Source organism: Sturnira hondurensis, unplaced genomic scaffold, assembly GCF_014824575.4.
Source record: "Sturnira hondurensis isolate 20B ecotype Veracruz unplaced genomic scaffold, ASM1482457v3 Scaffold0008640, whole genome shotgun sequence".
Taxonomy (NCBI): Eukaryota; Metazoa; Chordata; class Mammalia; order Chiroptera; family Phyllostomidae; genus Sturnira; species Sturnira hondurensis.
In genome coordinates, this window is record NW_028081271.1 from 10,007,757 (window position 1) to 10,030,960 (window position 23,204).

The following is a 23,204-nucleotide window of genomic DNA, read 5'->3' on the forward strand; positions in this document are numbered from 1 at the left end:
ATGAACACTAAGCCAGGTGTTGAAGGACAAATACCATATGATCTCACCTTTAACAGGAAGCTAAACAACAGAACAAACAAGCAAGCCAAATATAACCAAAGGCACTGAAATAGAGAACAGGGGAACAGCGACCAGAGGGGAGAGGGGAGGGAATTTCAGGGGAAATAGGGGAGGGATTTAGAGGAACAAATATAAAGGACACATGGACAACAACTAAGAAGGGTGGAAATGGGAGGGAGTGGGGAGCACAGGGTGGGTGAGATGGGATGGGAGTAATAGACAGAAAACTGTACTTGAAAAATAATTAAATACATTTAAGGGAAAAAAGAATGTATGAACACCAGTTCATACTTCTTAGATGACAAAAACAATGATTATCACAGTCTGAATAGGAGCACTCACATGCAGTCTGTGTTGTAGTCTGAAACATTTTGAAACTGATTATTGTCCTCCTAAGGAAAGTTTCTGTGTCCCAGGGGAAAATAGTTTAAAAAAAAGAGAATTTACAAACTTCACCAATCATAAATCACCATGAAAAATGGCATCTGTTATAGAACAAAGAGAGTGGAAAGACTGGCAAAGAAAAACAAACAAGCAAAGTATAAATAATGCTTTAACCAAAATGGGCCAGTTTTGGTTATAGTTGGCAAAACACAGGTAGACCTGAAATCTTTTTCTATGCATGATAAACTACCTGCTGTTATATATTACTACTTGTAATCAACATTCTTCATGCCCTTTAAAATGTACATACATGATAATTGCTTATGCCAGCCAGGAGCCTAAACTTGAGTTGTGGACTTTTCACAGAAATGTTAGAATTGAGTAGGGTTTTCTCCTAATTTCAAAATAAATTATGACCATGGTAATATTCATAATTTATCATTTAGGTTTGTAGAAAAATTGCACAGAAAATATAGGCTTCCCATATACCATCTGTCCACAAACAGTTACCACTATAGTTGACACCTTGCATTAGTATGATGCATTTGTTACAATTGCCAAACCAACATTGGTACGTTATTACTCATTAAAGTCAACAGTTTACATTAAGGTTCTGTTGGTGATGTTCATTCTATGGGTTTTGACAGGTGTGTAGTGCCATGTATCCACCATTATAATACGTATCATACAGTGTAGTTCTACTGCCCCCAAACGTCCCATGTGGTCTGGTCCACCTGCTCATCGTCACCCTGGCCCTTCCCCAGACTCCACCAGCCACTGATCTTTGTGCTGTCTTCATACTTTTGTCTTTTCCAGAATGTCATATAATTGGAGTCATACTATAGTTAATCTTGTCAGAGGGGCTTATTTCACTGAGCAATTTAAGTGAATGCAATTTAAGGTTCTGCATATCTTTTTACAATCTAATAGCTCATTTCTTTTTAATGCTCAGTATATTCTATTGGGTGCATGTACCATATAGTTCATGTATCCATTCACCTACTGTGGGGCATCTTAGTCACTTCCAAGTTTTGGCAGTCATGAATAAATCTGCTTTAGGCATTCATCTGCATATCTCTGTGTGGACATGCACGTACCTAGAAATACAATGGTTGGATTGCCTGGTAAACCTGTGGCAGCTTTACAAGATAGACTGCCAAACTGCCTTCAAACTGACTATACCATTTTGCCTTCCACCAAAAATGAATGAGAAGTCCTATTACTCCACATCCTCCGGCATTTGACTGTGTTAGTGTTTTGGATGTTAGCAGTTCTAATAGGTGTGTCAAGGTATTTTTGACAGTATCAGTGTTTATGGACTGTGTCAATGGCAATTGGGCTTAGAGAAAAATCAGCTAGCCAGAAATGACCAATGTACATTCAGTGTCCATCAGACACCTGATCACCGGAACTGAATGCTGTGTGTATGCACCAGCCGTCTCCAAAACTATCCACCATTCATGAGGCCTTTTTCATGGCACGGGAAAAAAATGTTTATCCAATTAATTAATTTGTTGGAAATTATCTGCATCACTCAGGAATTACTGAATTTCCTATTTGGGCAATTTGTGTCCAATAGATAAACATAGTTGAAAACTTTGAATTTGACAAAATTTCAAAGCTACCTATAAATTCTAAGATAATTAGAAATAATTCCGTGAAGTAGGAAAATATGTATTTTATCTGTATTCTAAGGTTAAAGTCTACAATCTATGTCAAGTAGATACTCATTTACTATCTCTGGCAAATCGTGGTAAGATTTCGTTCTGGGTTCTTTCTGGTGCAGTTTATTTGCAACTTCCTATTTACATTAAATCATAATGATTAACTGTACAAATGAATATCACTGTGAACTATAAGTAAATCAGAGTTACTAATTTGTGTTTTTTTCATTTTCTATTGTTGTTTAAATACAGTTGTCTCCATTTGTCTTTCTAGAAAGTCTAAACAAAAAGAGGAAATGAGGCAGAATTTTAGGAATGTTAAGCAGGCCTCACTATCTCCCAACGGCCTATTTCACACAACTTTTCTCCCTAAGTGGTGAGAGGAGAAGTTAGAAATAAACCTCAGATGAGCCATGTAGTCGTACACAACCCGTCTGATTAACGAGAAGCAGCCGGCCTCATTTACTGCAGGTCTGTGTGGCCCATCACGCGGGGCTCAGCGATGAGGATACAAGACAATCGGTCTCCCTGCTCTGGGGGAGTTTTCTTCCAGACATTTCCTCACAACAATCTCTCTTCTAAAGCTCAATCCAAGAGATGATTCTGTAAAGTTTATATGAAGGATCTCAATCTTAGGCTTGTCATTTTGTGGGATTAAATAAAGTGGCTTGACCTTGACTTTAATGGGGGCACACAGTTCTTTCGTGTGTAGTATTTTCTTTGCCCTCTTAGGAAATACAGGGATGGTGTACATTTATTTGCATTTATCAGAGACAGGACAGTACATATTTGAATCTTATCTCTGAACTGTCCCTCACCACACAGCCACTCTGTGCCTTAGTTTTCTTATCTACAAAACAACGCTAATAAGAGGACCCGTTTTTTAGAATTTCTATAAAAATCAAATCTGATAGGATTTTGTTTGGGACTCCTTCTGGAACAATTTATTTGTAACTTCCTACTTACATTAAATCATAATGATTAACTTTCTAAATGAATATCGCGATGGGCTATCAATAGATATCTTCAGTGCTTCGGTTTTTTTGAGTTTTACTTTTTGTATTTTGGATTAACAGCTTGTTTTTTTAATTTATTCTGCTTATTTATTCCTTTTTTATCATAAAGTACAATGTCTATCCATGTTGGGTATTAGCTATAGTTCATACAAGTTTTAGATATTTTTCTGCTTTCAAACTCCTTGAGTTCAACAAATGTCCAATAGCCAGAGTACTTGGGAAAGCATTCTTCCTTCATTCACTCACCCAGTCAACACGGTTTCATGAGAGTTCGCTGTGTGCTAGAGATAAATATAGCCCAGCCGCAGCCCTCCAGATCAGATGACAGGAAAATGCAGAAGCACTTAGCCCTAATGCCATGGGGTACGTAGTAAGCATTTAGGAAGCAGGTCTGGATGCTAAGGGAGTAGAGAGCAGAGAATGATTCATTCTGTCTAGCAAGATGTGTCATAGTGTTAGTACTGGCCTAAGCGATGCAGAGAATTTCTTTAGGTCTATGGTTCTCTAACTTCAGCCAGAGACAAAATCACCTACAGGGCCTGTTTAAACAGCTTACTGGGCTTGACACCCAGTGTCTTGAATTCAATAGGTCAGGGATTGCATGCCCAGAAATTCTTTGACAGCCCAGGCTTGGGACGCACCCCTCTAAGGAAGTGGAAATCAAGGTAGAGAAATTGTAATGGGGATAGAAAAACACAGTTTAGATTGAGATGGGAGACACAGGGATTCCTGAGCTAGAGAGGAAGAGGGAAGGAAAAGGATGAGTAAACCCAAACCAAGTTAATTGCATCTCAGTTTTGTCTGCTTTTAGGAAAATGGGACATTTAATTGCCCTTGTACTTAATTTAAAATAACATTTGAAAAGGATCTACCCAGAACAGTGACAGGTTTGTAATGGGGTTTCTAACGTGATAGAATAATAGCATTTAACATCATAATAATGATGATCAACATTATTATTATTTTGAGTTTCTGTAGGTTGTTATAAACTGATATTCTAGATTACTTTGTGCTGTTCTGTTTCCATTTAAAGCAAGCATTGTGAATTGCCCCAATTAAAAATGTTTCCCTTTTTTGCTTATTTCCCCCCAAGGAAGTCCTGGACAGAAAGGCCAGAAGGGGGAAAAGGGGAGTAGAAGCATGTTGTGTAAGTATATAGTTTCTCGTTTTCTGTGTGTGTGCACCTTGGTAATAAATGAGCTCAAATAGTGGTGTCCAGGGCTGAGGCAGATGTTGAGAAAGAATTTCAGCGCTGATCCACATGGATTCTGTGGAAGTCAGCCCCGGTTTTCTACAAGTATGTCAATTGGAGTAAAACAAATAGATCAAAATTATACAATCTTTGATTCTCATTACTCATTTGTATCTTGTTTTTGTGATGAGCACAATTTTCTAAAAACTCCACTTAAAAAATTGTTCAATTTTCAAGCCAATTTCCATCTGAAGGAAAATCGAGCTTATGAATAGGAACAATTACCACCTCCTTGCCTATTAACAGAGCTCACCAAAATGTTCCGGACAGGAATCCGGACAATCTAAGAATGCTGCCAGGCTAATTCTGAGATGGCTGGGTTTTGTGCTTTGTTTTAGTTTCCTAAAAACTTGAAGACTGCTACTGTATATCCAAGACCCTTAAAACTGCAACAGAACAGATTTCACAAAAGGGCTCTCGGCTCGGGGGAGGGTTAACCTCACATTGCAATGTACAGAATCCGTAAATTGGGCCTTAAGAACTGAATACTAAACGTGATGTCTTCAGAATGCCATGCCACAAGGCAATCACTGTGTCTTGGTTGAATCTACAGAGATAAAATGAAAGGATCATGAGAAGGAATAAAGTTTCCCTACTTGCTTTCTCAGATTCAAGTGTTCCCCCTCGGATTCTCAATAGGAGCTACATGTGATTATCCATGAAGGGTCTGTTTTAGACAAATTATGGCAAATCCTTTAATATACCAAAACTCTAGCAGTTTTCCATTATAGTTATTATTTAAAAATATAGTACTAATTTCTCTGCATGAACAGAAACAATTATTTTATCTTGATACTGTATATGAGTGTCACCTTTAGACAACTTAGGGTCAGCGTTGCCAGTGTCGGGCATCCAAGTATGGTCTAACCACGTGACGTTTCCCATATTTGTTGCATTGTTGTTCTGTTTGCCCTTGAACTAAATAACACTGAGTATTGTGTGTCTCCTCAAGGTGCTTTAGTGTTACCAGTGATTATTAGTGTTGTTCTTATATTAAGATAACAGAAACATTAGTATATCTGTCTCCTTTGATTACCTTTGTCTACTATATACTTTTCCCCACTTCTTCCCCTTCTCCTCATCACTCCATTTATTTTCCATTGTGTTCCCTGTATAACTCTCCCCTAGCTTCATGTTTTTCTCTATCTTTATCTCTCTTTATCTTTGGTTCTTCTTTATCGCCTCTTCTTTCTTTCCTGAGACTTTTTCTAAGCTACTGAACTTTGAGTCTGTCTCATCTTGACAAATACAGGACTTCTTTATTTTGTAGTCTGTAAATCAAACACACAGTTTTCTGTCCCCTGAGGTTATCAAATGCTTTGAACATTTTTTTTCAGATGTGTTCAGAAATGTTTTCAATTACAGATATTTTCATGGCTATTTGAAGTTTATGTGCGTTCTTTCTTTGAGAAAGCACTGAGGGATATTTCTGTGTACATGTATACATAGCCTCCAGACTTCATGGGGTATGTATAGCTCTGTGTTTCAAAAAGAGAGAAAGAGTTGTATACACACACATCTGTACAGTATGTTTTGCCTTTTACTTATTTAAGTTAACATGCCAGCCACCTGCCCATGTGAGTACACATGTCTCTACCTTTTTTCCCAGGGGCTATATATTATGTCATTACACAGCGATACTGTGATTACCATAATATATCATTCAACCCACTAGTCATGAGCATTAGAAAATTTTTGCTTGCTTTGATTCGGCTTTAATAAACAATGCTACATTGCACATTCTTATACATGATCTTGTGGAAATATTTTTAATAGAGAATGTTCTAGAAGTAGAATCAATAATGTAAAAATGACATGCCTTTTACAATTTGAGGGATACTTGCAAATGGCTCCTAAAAATTGTATCAGTTGATTCCCTATGAAAGTGCCTGACTCCCCACATCTTTAACTCTGGTATACAAACATTTGTATTGAATTATTTTAATAGACATTCTTTTATATAAGAAGTTTTCAGGCTGAATTTAAATGCAATGCAAGTAACGGTTGATTTCCTCTTTTGTGTGTGTGTCAGGACCGGTGCCACTCCCTGATCCTATTAGGGCAGGGCCCTTCTAAGATCAGGTGGGTTGGGTGGGACACCCTCTGCTCCCATCTCATTAAAAGGCCCTTCAGCTCTGGACAAGTCATCAGTACAGCTGACGCCACCATCCCTTTGTGGCTCCTCCAAAGGACCTTGGTTCCTGTGTGGTGCCTGGCTTCCGCATGGCTTCCTCTCCTAGGCCTGGGTGCTGTTTTGGCCTCTGTTCTCATGCTCATACCTCTCCCCACTCCCGTCTCCCATCATTGCTACCATCCCCCAATATCCCCGACTGGGACTCCTCCCATTGCACTGACTGGCATGTTGTTCCAGCCAGTCCTCGGAGCCAGGCCAGAGTCCTCCATCAGCCCCTCATCTGGTGCTTGCTGCACCAATTTAACCCACTGGGCTCTACGAAAAAGCTGGTGGGTACTGACTAGATGCGGGTTCCTTACATTCAAAAATACTCTTCTCATCCAGTGATAGGGATAACATAAAAGAAAAGCCATTCATTCATTCATTCATTCATTCAATATATATTCATCCTGTACTCCCAGAGCTCGACTTTACAACTAATAAGACAGCCATTGTGTCTTGCTTCAGAGAGCCAATTGTATTACACAAAACAGCAAAGCTATATTGGAGAAAGAATAGGGCTCTGTAGATGTTTAGAGGAGGTCAAGATTTTAAAATTCCATTGAATATTAAAAGTTTAAGTTGATCAAAGGTAAATTGATTTGGTTAATTTACCTTTGTGTTGTTTTAGTCTCCAAATGACAGCATTTTTTCAAGTTTTATAGTGAGGTAAAGTGGAACTTGAACAGTTCATTCAGTACATGGAAATCAAAAACAAAACTTTCCTTAAATGGCCTGGCTCTATCAAGCAAGAATTTTTGATCATGAAAAAATAATACTGATAATTTTTTATTCTGAAAAACTCTTTGTATTTTGTGCTACAAATAACCCAGTACAGATCCTGGAGAAAAAGAAATATTTCAGTAGAACTGGAGATATTTTATGAGAGTGAAGAAAGCGGCAGACCCAAAAAACAACAAAAAAGAATAGGAAATGCGTGGGATTCTATCTTACTTTTTGAATATTCTCTATTAACAGATCACATTTTCACAACTCCTCCTTCCTTCAAGGTTTAAACACAGAGTCCTAGGTCTCATAGAATTCCAAGTAGCGCACCTGTTTCTGTCTCTCCACCTCCATTCCCCTCCCCATGAAATGGACATTTAACACCTACCTCACAGGGTTGTTGTGAGGATCACGTAAGACGCTGTGTGTAAAGATGCTCTATGAAATCATAAACTGCTTTAAACATGGAAGTTATGGCTCGCAGTATTCTCTCTGAACTGGAACCGTTCTTCCTCGTTGCTATATCACAGACCTTTCAAACCTGTAATTGGAAGGAGTGAACGCAGAGTGTAAATTTAAGAAGCCAAATAAATGTCATAGGCAAAAGCAGATATTCTAGAATCTAGACAATAAGGTTTTACATTGATAGAACAATACAGGTGTGTCCAGATCACAAATCAAGGAGCTTGAGCCAAGCCGAAGAGCATAAATTATAAATAAAAATACCAACTAAAGAGAGCGCATGCCAGAGGCCAGAAGCTGTCCACAGAGGTCAGAAAAAAATGTCAGGCTAATAAAACAAGAGTCCAGGTGCTGAAAGACAAAGCATGACCCCAAGACACTGCCGATGAGAAAGCTGCGGCAGCGCTGAGATAAATTCAAGTTGTCAGTGGGACTCTGAGTCCATGCATGACTACGTGACACCCAGGTCTCCAGGAAGAAAAAGGAAGGTGTGGGGAGGAATCAGCCAGTTGTCAGTATTCCCAAATATTAGCAAACTGGCAACACTGACTATCCAGTTAATGGAAATGTCTGGAGACTCGCTGGATCTCTTCGTTCATGGTTTAATTGGGCATGAGTTCCTCCCCAACTTCCTATCCAGCTCACGGGTAAAGCCCGACCCCCTTTCACTGGCCAGCAGGCCTTGGTCCACATTGGCCACCGAATGGCTCACATTCCTGAGATCCTAAGAGACGATTCTAGGGGGTTCTAGTCACAAGTTATCTGACCACCCCAGGCTACAAACAGATTCTTAAGTATATGAAACGATAGCCTCTGCTTTCCAAATTGGGGAAAAAGGGCTTCTCTTTTTAGACAAAAATAGATGCTGAACACCCAGCTTAAATGCACAAATTATGTCAACATTAATCATGTATAATGAAAAGAAAGCAAATCTGAGGCCAGCTCTAATGCCCGTCGCATGGTTTGTCTTCTATGTTCTCAGCTTAACTTGGAAGGGTGTTTCACTCAAGCAAAAGAATTCCTGCCTCACAATTACACACTGTAAGAAGCTATGTTGTAAAAATATGTGTTACTGATGTGTGGATTGTTGGTATGTTCTACTGTACTTTTCTCAAGCCCATGGTACTGTAACTAGGATGTGCCTTTAGAGTATCTTATCTTGAAACTCATATAGTGATATGAACGATCAATTTGTCACTCACTTGATGTCTACTGAGGATGCAGCTAAATCATATAGGAATTTTGGTTTTTCTCAAATCACTCAATTGACCAACGCAAAGCCTTCTCCTCCAATCACTACATAATTATAATAACAAACATTTAGAGAACATTTGCTGTGCGCCAGGGGCTTTTGGTGCATTATCTCATTTAATCTTCAGAAGAGTCTTTGAGGTAAGTTCTACTAAAGTTCTCATTTTATAGATTAGGAACTGAGGCTTACTGCTAATAAGTGGAAGAGCAGAAACTCCAAGCCAGGTGTTTCCATTTCCAAAGTTTCTCTTTGTGACTATGACTCCATTTGACAGTTCCACGTTGGTTTGACATATTTTTTATGTAAACACACATAAATACACAGTATGGAAGGATGTGGAGAGAGGAAGAAGGAAGAGAGAAAGAGTTGTCATGAACAATTTGGTTTTCTAGGATGGGCCTAAAAATTTGAAGATCTGAAGGAGATAAAAATCCATACAGCATGACTCCCATTAGGTCCAATTCCAAAAAGCACTGTCAGTTCACCTTTCTTTGTTTGTGTTTCTGCCTTCACATACCCCCTGTCTATCAACTCCAGTCTCTCCCCCGATGAATATTGTTGAGAAATATAGTCTCCCTGTAATGCTCACAAGGCTTCCATTATCAGTGATGAGAGCTACTTAAGTGCAGAGGAAGGAGCTACCTGCTACTCTGCTGTCTTTGTTTCAGTAACTGGCTCACGTCGAACATTTCTCAGTACAGTTTGGCTGCATGGATGTCCATGCTGTATTGTGTCTTTTTTTTACCTTCTCACTTTCTCAGTAGTATCAGCCAGCAGAATGTGCTTGAGCGGTGCCGGCTCCTGGCAACTTAGAGAACTACTGCTCATTCTGGACGGTTAGGTCATGTTTAAAGTTTTAGATAAGCCCAGTAGTTGTTGCTAAAAACACACTGTGTCCCACAAACACCATAGATGTGTGCCCTCGTGGTGTGTGCGTGACAGAGACGTCTTGCACATTGCAACAGAGAGTTCAGTCAGCGATGGGCCTGGCAGTCAGCGCTCGTCCCAGATACTCTCACAGCGTGGTTCCCACCAGAGCCACCGGGAAGGGTCTCCTAGGTCCTCAAATGCTTTTGCAATTTTAAAATAAGAGTCTTCTAACCCTTTAAAGTAGGTGTTTCAGTGACAAAGTGATTAGTTTTGTTAAAGAGAGGTTTTGAACATGTTCAGATGACAGCAAAGCAGGTGTGGTTGGTTAATTCTCATGTACAAGTTCAAGGAAAAGCTTGCATTTTCAAGTTGATGCCCGTTGAGGTCCTCTAGTTCTCATTTCATTTGAAATAATCAAAGCAAACTGAAAAAAAAAGAAAAAGGGAAGTATATTAGTCTGCTAGTGTTGCCAAAGCAGAATAACACCAACCAGATGGATTAAATTACAGAAATTTATTTTCTAACAGTTCCAGAGGCTGGAAGTCCAAGATCAAAATGTTGTCAGGACACCAGTCCTATCTGACTAGGAATCCACCTTATGACCTCATTTAACTTTAATTATCTCTTTAGAGGCTCTAAAAATGTAGTCACGTTGGTGGGTAGAATTTGAAAACATGAATTTTGGGAGTACACTTATCTCAGTGGTGGCGGGCAGTCGCATGTCTCAGCCTCAGCAGTCCAAGGCCAGAGTTATTCCAGAGTTATGTGAAAGACACTGCCTCAGTTGTCTCTGCCTGTCTGCCCGTCCTTCTGTTCTCAGAGAGAGCCCAGATTGTACTAGAAATAAACTGAAGACATTCCGGTGTTTTTATAGTTATGAGAAAAAATCCAATTTTATTTGTGTCTTGCCAATGTTGTGTTTTCACATTTCAGTGATGTTCTTTTGCATTATCGTTTTTTATAAAATAAAAATTGCCAGTAGACAGTAACTAATAATGATGAGATTAATGGCAAACAGAATCACCTCTAATGTTCTTTGTCAAATAGTCCAATTTATGTACTTGTAAGAATTTTTAAAAGTAGAAAGTAACAGTAATTAGCTTATTGAAGAAACAGAATCTATTGGTTCACATAATTAAGAATTCCAGAGCTAGATTTTGTTTCAGGCATGACGGGATCCAGGAGCCCATTTGGACTTGGTTTCTGCCTCTGTCTCTCCTTCTCTTTATACGTGTTATATTCATTTTCCAGTAAGCCCTTGTTATTCTTCGTTGTTTACATATCTAGTCTTCTCTGAGAAGTAATGCCTCTTTCTCTTCTCCAAAAGAACTCATGTTGTCTCTGCTTGGACCCTGAGTTTTCCTTTGACTAACGACTTCAGTGCCTATCTTGGGTCACACTCGTTGTCCTACCAAATCAGGTAAATACCAAGCAATAGGTCAGACAGGACCGCCCCTTCTGAATCTCAGCGTGCAGGCATAAGGGCCCCAGAAAAGTGGATTAACCTCATTGGGCTGTCCAGTAATGTCTAGTAATACTCTTGCTGATTGCCGTTGGACAGCAATGGATGAGGTCAATTTTTCCACAATGTGAAAGATTTAGAGACCTAAGTAACCATACCGTATTCTATACTGGTTTGCCTGCTGCTCCCAGGCCTTGACGATCATCTAAATGACCTCTGCGGCCTTTATCCTGTGCAGACGGCTGGAATGAACATACAGAAATTCTGATTTCAAAGGTTTGGGTTGTGGTCAGACATATGTAAATTCCAGAAGCTTTCCTTGGGATTCTGGAGCCCAAAGCAGTTGAGAAACTTTTAAAAATATGTGGGTATTTTGTGCTGCCATCATCCATCCCAATAATTAGGCCAGAAATCTAAATTTTTAACAGATAATATTTATGATAACTATAAAGCCTATAATATACAGAGTGACCCTCTGTGCCAGGCACTTAGGACACCTCCTTCACTTAAACTTCATGGGAAACTATCACTTTGCTGTTTTTCCCATGAGGATTTAGACAGTTACATAACCCGTGCAAAGTCACACAGCTGTTATATTTGTGGTGGGTCTGCAGTTTGAGTCTTGGTTTTTGTAATTTAAATTCCATTACTAGGTCCAACATTATATTTTACCTTTACCTGACTTTTGCTCTCAAACCTCATCAAAGTACATTTGTGAACTATAATAATTTGCGCAAAAGTCCTTGAAGAAAATTATGAAACACATCATAAAAATGAAATCCCCCCTGTTATGTTTATTTTATAAATGTGCAATGAAGCTGCATAGAGACTAGATCACTCATCAGTATCCCAACAGCTTATAAAGAGGGACATGAAGACTTCTGTGGGGTCTGGCCGAGGACTACACTTTCAGAAATCAGAAAGAATAAAACATAATGTATGCTTTTTTATGATGTGAGTTGTCTAAATTAACTGTTTCATATGTTAATGGATGATTTGATTTTTTTATGCCTAGGGTTTTAAGTGAAAATCTAAATTTTAAATGCCCTGCACATAGGTAAATAAAGCTTTCCTGTATATATTTTTATTTATCTATTGTTTTTTAATAATTTTTTAAATTTAATTATTGTTCAAGTATAGTTTTCTATTACTCCCATCCCAGACCACCCCCCCAGTGCTCCCCACCTCCCTCCCATTTCCACCCCCTTTAGTTGTTGTCCATGTGTCCTTTATACTAGTTCCTGTCAATCCTTCCCCTTTTTCCCCTGAAATTTCCTCCCCTCTCCCCTCTGGTCGCTGTCCTCCTGTTCACTATTTCAGTGTCTTTATTTTTATTTTGCTTGCTTGTTTGTTTTGTTGTTTAGCTTCCTGTTAAAGGTGAGATCATATGGTATTTGTCTTTCAGCATGCTGAGTGAAATAAGCCAGGTGTTGAAAGACAAATACCTGTATATATTTTTAAATAGTCTCTTAAGTAACTTTTGAGACTAAGACTCACTTAAGAATGAAATATTAAATGACAATAAGATTGCTCTAGATGATAACAAATATCCCAATAAATGAACACTGGCCCATGAAGAAAGCAATGTACTTTTTTGAAATGCAGGTCTTCTTATTTCATTGGCAGTTTTGAAAGTCCAGTGGTGGAGGCAGCATTATAGTTCGTGACACTGAAGAGAACTTATACCAACAACCACACTCTGCTTTTCTTGTCTCACTCAGTTTTTCAGTTTATTTGTTTTTCACACATGAACTTACTCTTAAGCATCACATTCCCATGAGGGTCTGTACAACCAGAAAGGTATTCTCCTTAAACACCAAGGTCTTCTTTCACCTTAAATGTTTACCACTTTTTAGCAAGATTTTAAAGACCCATCTGATGATCCAATTCAAAATCTGACAAATTAATATTGAACATAATAGCCTTCTGCTATTTTTAAACTTTTATACATTGAAGTAGTATGTTCTTACTCATCAAGTTATATTTACTCAGTACCATCCAAATTTAGTACAGTTTAATTTGAAGCAACAAATTCTCAATCTTTATTTTAATTATTCAGCAGCTGGGTTGTGGGTGTTCAGTATAATCATGGTTGACTTTTCTAACTAATTTCCAGAGTTACTAGAATATCTACGAGCCAGCTAGTTAGTCTGCAGTGCTCAAATCTTGAGGGTCAGTGTGTTCTTTATATTGAAATAAAATGGTTTGAGTATCAACCTCGTATTCTAAATCAATTCCAGCAATTGCTGTCTAAAATAGTCTGATGAAAATATAGAGAAATTATATTCCTTCACGTCTCCTTACTCAAATCCCTGCTACCTCTGTGATACAGAGTTTAATAGTGTTTTTAAAAATTCATGTCTATAAGCTCTATTGAATTGGTGATTCAAGGTTCTTAGGGTATATTCCCGTGTGTGGAATTGCTGGTTCAAAAAGCAGTTCCATTTTTACTTTTTTGAGGAAATTCCATGTTTGTAGCTGCACTATATACAATAACCAAGTGCTGGAAAGAGCCTGAGTGCCCATCAGGAAATGAGTGAATTAGAAAACTCTGGTACATTTATACAATGAAATACTACGCAACAGAAAGAAGGCACTCCTTCTTTTTGCATCGGCATGGATGGACCTGGGGAATATTATGATGAGTGAAATGAGCCAGTTGGTGAAAGACAAACACCATATAATCTCACCTATAAGACGAATCTAACAAAATAAACTAATGAACAAGATAGAACGACAGGTGTGGAAACATGGAGCAGACTGACAGTGACCAGAGGAGAGGGGGGAAGGCGATAATGGTGCAAAGAAGGGGAAGGGACCAGTCAAGGAACATGTATGAACGACCCACAGACATTAACAACAGTGTAGAAATGGACTGTGGGAGTGAGGGTGGAATGGGTGGAGGAAGGCAAATGGGGAGAATTAGGACAACTGTAATAGAATACAGTAACACAACATGATTAAGAAATTCATGTACACCCAAAACCTCAGAATGTGATCTTATTTGGAAGTAGGGTCTTTGCAGGTATAATCAAGCTAAGACGAACTCATATTGGGTTCAGTTGGGCCCCAACTCTAATGATTGACACCTTTACAAAAGAAGGGCACACAGAGGCAGTGAAAGTCATGTGAAGACAGAGACAGAGATTGGCGTGAGACAATTTCAAGCCAAGAAGCCACTAGGAGCCTGGAACAGGCAAGGAAGGAATTCACCTGAGCCTTCAAGAGGTGTGTCACTCTGCCGATGGCTTGACTTCAAACTGTGGACCTCCAGAGTTTGAGAGAACATACGAGGTCTGTCCAGAAGGTATCCAGCCAAGCAGTATGAAAAATACAGGCATTTACTGAGGAAGATACAAGATGCAAGAAACATTGTACACAGGACAATGATGTCTTAGTTCCCTTCAAAGTAGACATCTTGGGACCTCACACAGTTCTCCCAATTGCTATCAGCTGCCCTGTCGTATTTTCCTAAATCTCACTGTCACTCAGAAATCTCTTCCCTTTCAAAGGTCATTTGAGTTTTGGGAAAAGCCAGAAGTCACAGGGCACCAAATCTGGGCTATAGTGGGACTGAGTCACCTGGACGATTTGATGTTTCACAAAAAAACTCTGCATGAGACACGATGCATGAGCAGGTGCATTGTTGTAATGAAGCTGCCAATCACCAGTTGCCCATAGCTACAGCCTTCTGAATCATCCAAATAGTTTCCCCGGAGGAATGTTCAAGCTTAACGCAAAAATTTGATATGGACTTTCTGGTCTACTTGCTTAGTCATTTTGAATGAGACTATGGCCACACAGTACACTCACTCTACAGTGTCTACTGCTCCCACTGACTATACAGTGAAATCATCCTTGCTCACATGAGTGATCCAGTTCACTCTCCTTAGCTGCCAGGTTACACCAAAGTCATGGAAACCATTCTTGTTATGTTAAAAATGGCTGGACTTTTTCCAGACAGACATTGTATTTCTGTTATTTGAAGGCACACAATTGTGAGCCTTTGATACTATAGCCCTAGTTTCTCCTCTTCATTCTGTCTTTGGATTTTGTGTGTGTCTCCCTTGGCATCCAGATGACAGATTCAAAATCAGTGACTTTTTTTCAGAGAAATGTAATTTGTTTCCCCAAACATCTGATATCTGGGTTGTAGCTTTCATAGCTAAGTACCTCATTGAGATATTTATCTTCAATAAAAAATCAGTTCCCTTCCTAGAGGAATTTGGTCATATTGCAAGGACTTCCAGGTCAGCCTAAATCCAATTTTTCAAAATTTCTTAGTTACATTTGGAACTCAAATATAATAATTACCATTTTAATATATTTAATTCCAAATTTAAATAAATGGTATAAAAACTGACCATGAGGTTAATAATATCATAATTGGAAATGAATTATACTCCTCAAATCTTTTTTAACCTCAGTTCTTTACCCAAGAAGCAGCAATAGACACATGCAAAAAAGCCCCAGAGTTCACATACTTTCCAACTTCTTTTTCCAAATTACAGTGCTGTGTATCTGCTGCAGGTTTGCAGATTCATAATATCTTTTTCTGACTTGCAAGGAAAGACTTAAATGAAGCACTTTTATAATTTATTTAAGGCTAATGCATGGCTCCATCAACGTCTCTGTAAATGTGTTATCTTCTTTAAATAAAATGTATTTCACATGTAAAGGAAAGAAGGAAGACCATTCTAACAAGTAGTGAATAAGTAGTTATGTACAAACCACCTGGATTTTTAAAATATTAAAATTTTACCATAGAAACTGCAGGTGTTTATTTTTGAAGGTATATAATTTTAACTAATACTGTTGAAACTCTATTTATGTCTGCCTCCTCTGCTTTCCCAAGATAAAACATGATCTTGGAGTTTATATGTTCTTTTCCATTTATACATTTACTACAAATGTATGTGTATATAGACAGTGGTTGGTATTGTATTGTGTGTTTTTTTACAAAAATAGAACTATCTCTCATTTTGACCTTGTTCTTTTTCCTCAATTTTATGAGTTTCAGCTTGGAGTCTCAGACATGTTACAATAGTAAGGATATTGGTGAATATCCAGCCACTACTTGTTTTATTAAATTAGTCTTAGTTTTAAGAAAGTATAATTATATAAAATTAAAAATATGTATTCAATTTCTATATGATATACAGAATTATTGTCAATATGCTTAGATACTTCCTTCCAGTCTTTTTATATGCCAGTTTTTTGCATAATTAAAATAAAATGTTAATATTAAGATAGTCATTTAATATTATATTATCATCTTTTCCCCCATTCTTACATGGTCCTGTTGACAGTTGTGTTTAAGGCCTCTAACACTATCCATCTAATGTATAACCACCCGTCTATTCTGAGATATTTAATATATTTTTGTTTTACAACCTTCTTTAAAAATAAGACTGCAATAAATGAAATAAAAATAACCTCTATACTTGTTAGTTTTTATTATATTTGGTGTTATCTCCTCAGAGTAAATTGCAACATCTTTTGTAAAATTTCTGCCCTATTACACATTTTTATTTGGTATTGTAAGGTCAGAGAAATATGAACGTATGGCTAGTGTAATAAATATTTACATATGGACTTTAAAAAATATATAGAAATTATCATATTACCTTCTTCCCTCCAGAACTAGGAAGTAAGAATAGTAAGATTGCCTTTAAAAAGTTAAATGACCAGGAATCAGAGAGAGATAATGTCAAATCAGCTAACCTGATTGAATATATTAACATATATAAAGAAAAATGTGTTAACCAAAGAGCTTGCTTTCCAGTCCCAGAGGCAAAATCTCACTGCTATGTCTCATTGTAAATTAATAAATTAATTAAATGAATAACTCACTTATTGTGATTCGACTTCCTATAAAGACTGCCCACGGGGAGAACATGGCCTTGTCAAGCAGATACAAATATTCCAGTTTTTGAGGCAATTACCTTTCTCCTTGCAAATTGAATTGACATTTAGTCCCAAGATTCTGTTTGGCATTAGTCTGCCACTAAGAGATAAATCCCCTAAACCCCAAATCAGGTTTCAGAATACGTAAGGCATTTGATCAGACTCCCCACCAGACTTTTCCTGACTTCTGGGGGGCTTCCAGTAGACAGCCATGCCATTTTTTCATAATAAAGTTCATATTTAATTCCATGAAATTAATCTTTTTCTTTACGGCTTCCCTTATTGCGTCTACATATAGAAATGATAGTCCTTCTAGAGACTTGTAAAACACTCGATTTTATTCGTTCCATTGTTTGGTATTTCAAGTATTTACCAACTCAATTCATTGAGGAGGTTGTATATCAAGAAGAGCTCACCATTCATTCATTCATATTATAACTTTTTACTAAGTGACTAGGAATGAAAGTCTACATTTTTTGTCAGGTGCTAAAAAAAGAACTGTCAAAATCTCAGTCGAGAGGAAATAAGCCAGTTTGCAGTGCCTTGGAAGGTCAGCCAGTGCCTGTGGGGGTCAGAAGAGAGGGACCCATCCAAACCCTGGGGGGCGGGGCTGGGGTTGGATAAAGGGAGACGGATGTGAGTGTGGGAGGGGAAGGGGGAGGGGAGGCTGGGAGTCGGATTAATGGAGCATTCCAGACCACAGCCCCAGAAATTAAAGAGAGCAAGGCTTATTTGCGCAATGTGAATAATTATAAAACAAAAAAGAGTAAGAGAGTAGGGGCTGAGAGATTCTCAGAGGGTTGGACTGGAGAAGAAAGCAGAGATGGATAAGGACTTTATTTATTCCAGGGGCTGCTTGGCAGGGAATCCCTACAGAAATCCTAGACCACTGTGTTTTAAACTGTCACAGGGTTTGGCAAGCTTTTTTAAAATAAAGGGTCAGATAACAAATATGGCAGAAGGTCTCTGTCACAACTATTGAACTCTGCTGCTTTCCCATGAAAAGCGTCCTAAACAATACACAAACAAATGGACGTGACTGCATTCCAGTAAAGCTTTATTTATATAACCATCAGCAGATTGGCATTGCCCATGGCCCATAATTGACTCATCACTATTACAGAAGAGTTTCTGCAGAATAGCAGATAATCATGTTTGGAAATAACAGAGGTCAAATAAACTGGCATCTGAAACCACAGGGTAGGTTTTGTCTATTTGCAGCAGCTTTTATTCCATTTCAGTTAGAATTCTTCTTTTAGGAAAATAAGCATTAAACAGGGAATTAGTAAAAAATTACTTAATGAATAAGGTGGTTAATAATACAGATAATTATTCATCTTGATGCTTTCATCAGAAAATGAAAACCTCAAAAATGTTAAAACTTGTAAAAATAAACGCTTTATATTTGTATACTATTTTAAAGAATGCATTATTTCTGCCAACTTTCACAATAACCTTAATATACAAGAAACTTGAAGACAGGATATATATTTTATTCAAATTATTCTAGGAACCCAGGAAAATACCTGGTACAGAAGAAGTTGTGTTAAGACACATTTAAGAAAGCAAATATCATATTTTCTGTAAAACATATGAAAAATTTGGTCTTAGAGAGGTTAAATGTTGTAATAAGGTTGCATAAACAGTGTCAAGGCAGAACTAAAATCCAGATTATCTGAGTTCTAGATTTTTAATTTCATTTATACTCAGCAATCACAGATATATGAAAATGATCCCAGGACTAAACATATAGCCTAATTAATGTCATATGAATACACAGAGATTATTAAAATGCTTTTTATGGAATGAACATATTGTCTTTGTTTGCTCAGAACTCCCCTTCAGAAAGGAAGTGCATCTCACCCTTACTCCAGAAATACCATGTAAATGCGAGCGGAAACGTCTTCAACTCAACCTACTTAGGCCATAGATGGGCAATCTAGCTCAAACTAAGCCTGAGCACTTAAGACTGTAAAAAAGAAACTTAGAAGTTATTAACATACATTTTATCATGTGGATGGGGAACAGAAATATCTAGCTTGCAACAAAAGATAAGAATGAAGCAATGTACAGAGAGGCTTTTGAATAAAATCTGGGGAGAGAGTACTGAGCAGAGCGGAGTTGGTGAAGCTGTTGTAGGTGCCTAAATGCAATCTCCTCCCCGAGTTCCATAGGGGATCCTATGGCCCCTAACATACCTGATCATTTCCATTTTGGTTTGTTTCTGTTTTTAGCCAGTTTTACAAAGCGATGCCTAATAAGAGTCTTTAAGTGGACACACGGTCATTGTTTATCTGTGTTTATCTGACTTGAATCTGGAGGGAGTCTACATTAATGAAGTTAAAAGGAGAATTGAGACAGTTACCCAGGGGAGAAAAATACATACAAATTACTCTTTTCTGAAATCTTTAGGTACAAGGCCAATATTCCCCAGTGGAAAAAAATCCGCCTGACTAAATGGGTTAGCTTGATACCAAAGAAGCTGTGCCATTACTTACGTTCATGTAATGAGTTGGCTAAAATCAGAGAAAATTCCGACCTGCAGTCTTCCAGACAAAATGCTGACCGAGGCTGTTCAAAATGGCAAAATGGGTTTTTCTCTACCACCAGAACAGAGCAGTTGAAAAATCCTCTTGGCCTGCCGCTTCTCGTATTAGTTCAGAGATGGGCAAGGATCCGCACAGTATGGTCACACTAGATATACATCAGTTATCTGATGTATCACTGAAAAATATTTAGATGACAGAGAGAGGTAAACATGCCCAACTGAGTCCTAGAAAATTCAATAGAGGAAGCTATTCCCCTTCAAAATTGCATAAGCATAGGAGATTTGGAAGTAATAGTAATAGTAATTCCTATTCTCTTTGGAATAAAGGAGACTAAAGGATTGTATCAAAGTATCAGCAGGTGTGTGTGATCAACATGCCTCCTCTTTTAAATGTGTAACATGATCTTCAAGGTTAGTGGTTCTCAAGGTCTGCTCCCAGGACCAACTGCCTCAGCATCACCTGGGAACTCGTCAAAGGTACAAAGTCTCGGGTCCCACTCACAACTACTGAATCAGAAACTCTGGGTGGGGCAGCCATCTGTGACTCTAAGGCATACTGCTCCAGATTAAACTGTGTTCATTCACGCCCCTTCCTCCATCAGATTTGTATGTTGAAGCCATAAACACTAATGTGATGATATTTGAAGGTGGAGTTTTCAGGAGATAATTAGATCTCTATGGGTCATGAGGATAACATGATAGAATCAGCACCCTTAAGAGATCAGGGTGCTTATTCTCTCTCTTCTTTTCAAAAATTCGCTGCTTTGTGTCTCATTCAAAAAAGAAGAAGAAAAGGAGAGTATTTTGGAATAAAATCCAGGGGCCTCTTCCTAAGAAATACCCTTGATATTTCTAAGTAAATATCACTATAGTTATCTTGTTTCTCTAGCTCGAAGATAGGATGTTTGGTCATCTTTTTCTGTGTGTTTATGATATTATAAGATAGCTTCTCCTCCACCTCCTACATCATTGAAAGTCACTGGATTGTATTTTCCAGTTTGTGTGTTAGGGTGCCAGGAAAATAATGACTTACTTTGTTATAAAACTTTCTAAATAGTAATAAAAATTTATATAGCATTTAGAAAATCATAGCTGTTCAATTTTCCAGTCATGGGAACATAATCTTCGAAGAGTTCTCACTGACATAACAGACATAAATGATCAAATGGAGAGAAGAGGTTCTACTCTTTTGCTTTGATGGATGCCATACTTCCAATTAAACTCTTTACCATATTGATGCTAGAATACTTGTAATTTATTCCACTAATTGACCTCATTGGAAAAAAGTGCTAAAATGATTTTTTAACAAGCATTATAAAACTATACCAATATAGAATTAATCTCTGCTTGCTTCCGTTGCAGCTCCATCTAGGACAGCCCGCCTGGTTGATGGTAGTGGCCCTCACGAAGGCCGAGTGGAGATTTTCCATGATGGCCAGTGGGGTACGGTCTGTGATGACCACTGGGAGTTACATGGGGGACAGGTCGTCTGCAGGAGTTTGGGGTACCGTGGTGTTCTAACAGTGCACAAAGGAGCCCATTTTGGACAAGGTAATTTTCTTTAATTCTTTCTTTAAACAAAGCCTGGGCATTCTTTTATATGTAGAAGCAAGCAGAGACAGAAACTTATGGGATAGGTAGAAAAATTCTATGTAGGATGTTTTCAAATGGCCTTTCCTAGAACGTAGAAATGAAAAGAAAAGGATATCAAAATCAAAGGCCATATGCTCTCAGACAACCTTTAACGTTTCAATTTTATTTAGATTCAATTGGTTAGTTGGAGGGTACTAACACAGGGGAAGATAGAGCGATTGGCGAAGCTGGACGGGTGAATGAACTACTTGACCAGTAGAATCTATCAATCGGACAATTCAAATAGCAGGATGAATTACTCCGCAGGGAGATGACGGCCCAATGTTCTTCAGTTTTAGAAATAACAGCATGTGATGATCTGAATTTTGGGGATGTGCCTTTGCTGACAAAATGAAATCTAGCTTCTCAATGGTCTATATATAATTTAATCAACGTGGACTAGCTGAATAGCTCAGTACAAAGAGACTGATAACAGTAAAATCACTTTCATCAAGGTGACTTCCACCTTACATTACCTGGAGAGTCGACAACTCTGCATTTAGCTTTGTGTCTTTAAGGGACACGCCTGGTAGTTCAATTTATTAATTTCTCCTATCTCAAAGGAAACCTTTAATCTGTTACCAAGCGGAAACCAAATGTAGAGCAAGAGCAGTCACATATGTGTGTTAATTCAGGGGAAACTCTTAATAAGGTTTAGCAAAATACAAGCTGTGGTAGGAAAGCCAATAAGCAGTTGCAGCCCAGCTTTATTTCCTCTCCCAATCCCAAGCCTTGTCATAGGCTCCAAAGCTGTTTTTCCACTGAAGTTCCAAACAGAGATGGCAAAGTCACAGCTGGACCCCACTGTTTGAGGACTGCGTTGACTTTAAGGCCTGGTCTCACGAGTAACGGGTTCTTCGGCCCCCACAGCTTTTATCTATTCCTGTTTATATCTCTAGGTGTTTCGCTACTAGAGCAATGGTACAAGGGAAGAAAATAAGTGTTGTAGAATACTGACAGGGAAACATTATTTATTTAAATAAGTAACAAAACAATCGAGTTTTGTCTCATGTGAATTTTTTTTTGTTTTTGTAGAGGCAATTCTTTTTAAGTTTTCTTCAGATAACTGACTACTTCTCTAAGATGAGTGTCCATTTTTATTGAGACTGTATTGACGGCAGTTGGTGATTCTAGAAATTACACTAGAGTTTTACTATAATAAAACAACAAGGCATGTCAGAAATTTTTTTCACATTTTTGAGTGACTGCTGAAGTGAATTTGGTAACTAAGGAGATATGAGTTGAAACTTTAGGGCTAATACCCATGTTCCAGAGTTTCAATTTCTTTTTTTTTAATAAAATGAGATTAATAATAGCAAGCCAGATTTATTTGGGGTCTTAAAAGAGCAGGCATACTAAAAAGTGCTTAGTACAAAGCCTGCTTCATAGCATTGCTCACCAGAACCAATGGTATAATTTCAGGCTTAGTTCTCATCCCCTTTGAAAGGCGGAAGAGTAAGGTCTGTGTTAGTATATTGTGCAGTCACGGCAGTGATGTTCCAAGGCCCAAATGAATGTGATTTCCTGCTGTATGCAGAGAAGTGTGGCTGATGTGTGCTGCACAGAAGGTCCGATGATCTCCCCACTCTGCCCGAGGAGACCTGCACTTGTCTCTGCCCACTGTGTGGAATTCAGTACCAAGCGAGTGAAAAATGAGTATGAGAATTTTAAAATAATAAAGAAAGATGAGCCAGGAGAATTAATCAAACTGAGGTTATTTCTTCTGAAAAATCTGAGAAATAAATTTCACGATCTGCTTCATGGTACATTTCATTCTAAGAAAGAGGCTTACATTG

At 38.1% G+C, this 23,204-nt stretch overlaps 1 protein-coding gene across 2 annotated transcripts in view; it reads left to right on the forward strand.

The window, feature by feature from the left end:
- Window positions 1-23,204, forward strand: part of MSR1 (macrophage scavenger receptor 1) — a 67,216-nt gene that overhangs the window by 34,682 nt on the left and 9,330 nt on the right. The window contains exons 8-9 of one of the 2 annotated variants that reach the window (XM_037055274.1): window positions 4,218-4,271; window positions 21,139-21,327. In XM_037055274.1, the coding sequence (XP_036911169.1) occupies window positions 4,218-4,271; window positions 21,139-21,327 (243 nt within the window). Of the gene's footprint in view, window positions 1-4,217; window positions 4,272-6,408; window positions 7,743-21,138; window positions 21,328-23,204 lie in introns of those variants that run through there. The other variant, XM_037055275.1, reaches the window with a different exon arrangement.